At 43.0% G+C, this 5,443-nt stretch overlaps 1 protein-coding gene across 1 annotated transcript; it reads left to right on the forward strand.

The window, feature by feature from the left end:
* Nucleotides 1-819: 819 nt before the first annotated feature.
* Nucleotides 820-4,187, forward strand: LOC129829175 (zinc finger protein 345-like). The gene is made up of 2 exons (XM_055890778.1): nucleotides 820-1,091; nucleotides 1,546-4,187. The coding sequence occupies exons 1-2, from the start codon at nucleotides 893-895 to the stop codon at nucleotides 3,321-3,323; spliced, it is 1,977 nt and encodes a 658-aa protein (XP_055746753.1). The 5' UTR covers nucleotides 820-892; the 3' UTR covers nucleotides 3,324-4,187.
* The last annotated feature ends 1,256 nt before the right edge of the window (nucleotides 4,188-5,443 follow it).

The following is a 5,443-nucleotide window of genomic DNA, read 5'->3' on the forward strand; positions in this document are numbered from 1 at the left end:
AACGGAGGGTCGCATTTTTTGGGGGACCAATGGTTAAAATCATTTTGCGGGGAACTCCCGAGTGGCGCAGCAGTCTAAGGCCCTGCATCGCAGTGCTTGAGGTTTCACTACAGACACGGGTTCGATCCCAGGCTGTGTCACAGCTGGTCATGACTGGGAGACCCAGCGTCGTCCGAGTTAGGAGAAGGTTTGGAAGGCTGAGATTTCCTTGTCCCATCGCGCTCCAGCGACTCCTGTGGCGTGCCGGGCGTAGCCAGGTGGACGGTGTTTCCTCCGTCACATTGGTGCGGCTGACTTCCGGGTTAAGCGAGCATTGTGTCAAGAAGCAGTGCGGCTTGGCTGGTTCGTGTTTCGGATGACGCACGGCTCTCGACCTTCGCCTTTCCCGAGTCCATACGGGATTTGCAGCAATGGGACAAGACTGTAACTACCAATTGAGATACCACGAAATTGGAGAGAAAAAGGAAACAAATTTTTTATTTTTAGGAAGTTGTGTGGTTTAACTTTGCATATTGTTTTTTCGTACATTTGTGTCTCAGCATCACTCTGTTACCTTGGAAATGTCCCTAATTATAACACAAGAAAGTGCTTGTGTTGCCAATGTGAATAGGCTACTGAAGATGGGGTGGTAATTAAATATTAGTGATATGAATATGCTTGTACTCAACAGCCAGAGTTTTTATTTTATTTTTAATCTTACAGCCTAATCTGACTGGCTGTTGCCCTCGATCATATTTTATTTTAGGGAAAAAGATTTCCTGCTGGACAGGATGTGTGGATAGCTAGCTTAGATACATTTTTGTTGGCTTTTCTGGAGCGATGTCACAATCTAGGTTTGTGAAAATCACACTGAACTCTTTGGGTCTCCTCTTTTAGATCTATCCAGCCTACCATGTCTGAACCGGGTTCTGGTTGTGGTGTTCCAGCCCAGAGAAGCTCACAGCGGGGTCCAGAGATGCTGTCAGTGAAGCTGGGGGACTGCAATCAAACAGTGGAACTCAATGTGATTGTCAAAGAGGAGGGTGAAGAGAGAGAAATCAATGAGGGGGAGGAGGAAGAGAGAGAGGAGGACAAGGACTCTGTTGACTCAGGTAAATTCAGGCTAACATCCTCTTTGGGTCAGAGGTAAACTACAAAGCAATGAGTTAGTCAGCTAACTTTTATAAACTACCCAAAATAACCATTGATTTTCTGGTTCATTAAGAAATGTAAACTTACATATGTTTTGGGTGTTGAATAAAATGTTAATTCAGAATATTTAGGCAAGTTAGCTGGCTAACTCATTGATTCTGGTTTGTATTATACCCCTCAGGCTTCTGTATGTGTAAGAGGGAAGGCGAGTGCCAAAACAAAAATAGCTACAGACCAATGTGCAATGCATTGTAATTTGACAATTGTATTATATATGTGTGATGCAACAAGCCCCTTGCAAAGTATTTCTTTCAATACACTGTTAATCCTAATGACTGTTGAATCCTGCATTGTTAAACTTAAAGCCTTTCTCTGTCAGTTTCTTACCCTATATCTCTGTTCATATTCTTACAGGAGAGAGCCCCAACCCAGACCCAGACAACGAGCCCAGTTCCACAGTATCAAGACTACCTGGGCGTGGGAGTTACCCATGCCCTCAATGTGAGAAGAGTTTCAGTTCCTCAACTAATCTAAAGAATCATCAAAGAGTACACACTGGAGAGAAACCTTTCGAATGCTCAACATGTGGCAAGAGGTTCAGTGAGAAAGTAAACCTTAAGAGACATGAGAGAGTACATAGTGGAGAGAAGCCTTACCACTGCACCACATGTGGGAAGAACTTCAATCATTCAGGAAGTCTTAAGCAACATCTGCGAATACATACAGGGGAGAAACCTTACCACTGCTCTCTTTGTGGGAAGAGTTTCAGTCGGGCAGGAGACCTGAAGACTCATCAGAGATCCCACAGTGAAGAGAAGCCTTACCACTGCTCTCTTTGTGGGAAGAGTTTCAATCAGCCAGGAAATCTAAAAAGTCATCAGCGAATTCACATTGGAGAGAAGCCTGCCTGTGCTTTAAATTTGATTGTCAAAGAGGAAGAGGATGAGAAGGAAATCGATGAGAAGGAAAAAGGAGAAGTTGAGGAAGAGGAGGAAAATAGTGGTGTAATTGACCTAGGTACATTAAGACTTCCTGGTCGTGGGAGTTACCCCTGTCCTCAATGTGGAAAGAGTTTCAGTTCTTCAGGTAATCTAAAAAATCATCAAAGAGTACACACTGGAGAGAAACCTTTCCACTGTGCCACATGTGGGAAGAGTTTCAGTGAAAAAGTCAACCTTACGAGACACGAGAGGGTACATAGTGGAGAGAAGCCTTACCACTGCACCCAATGTGGGAAGAGCTTCAATCATTCTGGAAGCCTTAAGGAGCATCAAAGAGTACATACAGGGGAGAAACCTTACCACTGCTCTCTTTGTTGGAAGAATTTCAGTCAGCCAGGAAACCTTAAGAAACACCAGAGAATACATACAGGGGAGAAGCCTTACCACTGCTCTCTGTGCGGAAAGAATTTTCGTTTCGCAGGAGACCTAAAGAATCATCAGAGATCACACAGTGGGGAGAAGCCTTACCAATGCTCTCTATGTGGGAAGGGATTCACTCAGCTAAGAATTCTTAAAAGTCATCAGAGGATACATATTGGAGAGACGCCTGCCTGTGCGTTCAATGTATTTGTCCAGGAGGAGGAGAGGGAAATCAATGTGGAGGAAAAGAGAGCTGTTGAGGAAGAGGAGGACAATAGTGGTGTAGTTGACCCAAATATATCAATACTACTTGGTCGTGGTCGTTACCCCTGCCCTCAATGTGAGAAGAGTTTCCGTTCCTCAAGTAATCTAAAAAATCATCAAAGAGTACACACTGGAGAGAAACCTTTCCACTGCTCCCAATGTGGGAGGGGTTTCAGTGAGAAAGTAAACCTTAAGAGACATGAGAGAGTACATAGTGGAGAGAAGCCTTACCACTGCACCACATGTGGGAAGAGTTTCAATCATTCAGGAAGCCTTAAAGAACATCAGAGAATTCATACAGGCGAGAAACCGTACCACTGCTCACTGTGCGGAAATAATTTCCGTTTTGCGGGAGACCTAAAGAATCATCAGAGATCACACAGTGGAGAGAAGCCTTACCACTGCACTCAGTGTGGAGAGAGATTCACTCAGCTAAGAAGTCTAAGAAGGCATGAGAGAATATCCATTGGAGCAAAGCCTGCCTGTGCTTTCAATGTGATTGTCCAAGAGGAGGAGGAGGAGGGAGGAGAGAGAGAAGTTGAGGGAGAGGAGAGTAACGTGAAATAAAGGTGAAGTGAGGATACATAAGCAACTCTATAGGTATTCAAATTCACACCTTTCCTTGCAATGGTGTCTTCTGTGACAACATGGTCATGGGCAGCACCATTTAGGGCTATCTTCGTCTTCTTTTATTTCTATGAGTGTATTGGAAGTTCACAAATGAACTCAACTTGAATACCATTACCACCACCACCACCTAATGTGCTGGAGAGTGTATTAATCTGACCTTTATTTTGACAGGGAGTCAATGCTGAGACCAAGGTCTCTTTTTCAGATGAGCCCTGAAAAGCACCACAATACACATTAAACTACCAATTCATATACACATTAATATACAATAAACACATTAAACTACACATTCATATGCACATTAATATACACGTTATTATACACAACAAAACACGGAAACCAAAACACAATCATAAAAAACAAACAAATCCAGTAACAAGGTCCCATAACAACCGTCTGAAATGTCCTAAAGGCACTAATTCCTCCATTCTAGATCATTCCACACACAAGGCGCAAGGAAACCCAAGGCTGATCTACTTAAATCTCTAGACACCAAAGGAGTCTCTAAAGTTAATAAGGATTGGACCTGTTTTCCCCCAATTTTCGCCTAAAATGACATACCCAAATCTAACTGCCTGTTGCTCAGGACCTGAAGCAAGGATATGCATATTCTTGGTACTCCCAGGAATGTCATACATGATGGATCATTAGCTTATACACTAACTTTCACACATCTAGATGGCCGGGCAGGGTGGGTGTGGAGACAGAGACAGCAGGGGTTCAAACTGTAGAACCCAGTTCCTATATTTAAATAGAACAATAGCAATTTAATTTATCAAATAAAAACTATGCTACATTTTATCTCTGGCCGTGGTAAGTTTTTTTGTTGTTATGCGTTCTCCTCAAACAATAGCATGGTACTTTTCCACTGTAATAGCTACTGTAAATTGGACAGTGCAGTAAGATTAACAAGATATGAAGCTTTCTGCCCATATAAGACATGTCTATGTCCTGTAAAGTTTGCCGTTACTTACAAGAGTCATGCTAATCAAATTAGCGCACGTTAGCTCAACCGTCCTGGTATAGGGACACCAATCCCGTAGAGGTTTCTAACCAACCCTGTGAACGGGTTTGAGGCAGCTGCTCTTTTATAAATAGTATCACCATAATTGAGATCAGGTAGAAAGGTTGACTGACGAATCTGTTTCCTGCTGACTGGAGAGAGACAAGATCTGTTTTTGTAAAAAAAAAAAGAAAAAAAAAAAAGAAGCTCATCTGACGCCATTCTGACGTCATACATTTCATTGTAAACATAAACATCGGATGGTGAGAACAGAGGATTTTTACCACCAGCCATTGTGATGACATCACAGAAGCTCTCGCCATTCAAACTTCCTGCCAGTTCATTGTGAACGTTTTAACCTATTTTAAATCCAGCAAGGTTCTTCTTTCCCGATTTTTATATCATTTTTTTTTTTATTGCTCAAAATAAGTGACCAAACTACAGGGTTTTTAGGGAAGGGTTTAACATGTCTAAAGTGCTAAAAGCTTCCAAAAGCACAGTGGTCTCCATCATTGGGTTATGGAAATAATATGGGACTACCCAGAATTGGCCTGGAGCTGGCCATCTGACCAAACTGAGCAACCGGGCAAGAAGGACCTTGTTCAGGGAGGTGACCAAGAACCCAATGACCACTGACAGAATTACAGTGTTCCTTGGCTGAGATGGGAGAACCTGCTAGAAGGACAACCGTCTCTAGAGCACTTTACCAATCTGGGCTTTATGGGAGAGTGGCCAGACAGAAGCCACTCCTAAGAAAAATGCACATGACAGCAGGCCTGGAGTTTGCAAAAAAGTTACGTAAAGGACTGGGAGCATAAGGCAACATTTTACGTGGTCTGATGAGACAAACATTTAATTATTTGGCCTGAATGGAAAGCTCTATGTCTGGAGAGAAAAACACAGGAACAACTCATCACTCGTCGGAACACTATCCCTACCATGAAGCATGGTGGTGACGGCGTAATGCTTTTCAGTGGCAGACACCAGGAACAGCTCATCACTCGTCGGAACACTATCCCTACCATGAAGCATGGTGGTGACGGCGTAATGCTTA

This window comes from Salvelinus fontinalis, chromosome 30, assembly GCF_029448725.1.
Source record: "Salvelinus fontinalis isolate EN_2023a chromosome 30, ASM2944872v1, whole genome shotgun sequence".
Taxonomy (NCBI): domain Eukaryota; kingdom Metazoa; phylum Chordata; class Actinopteri; order Salmoniformes; family Salmonidae; genus Salvelinus; species Salvelinus fontinalis.

Coding starts and splice junctions, on each gene's coding strand:
- LOC129829175 (XM_055890778.1), top strand. CDS start 893: ATGTCTGAACCGGGTTCTGGTTGTGGTGTTCCAGCCCAGAGAAGCTCA. Junction 1,092..1,545: donor CAAGGACTCTGTTGACTCAG/GTAAATTCAGGC, acceptor ATATTCTTACAG/GAGAGAGCCCCAACCCAGAC.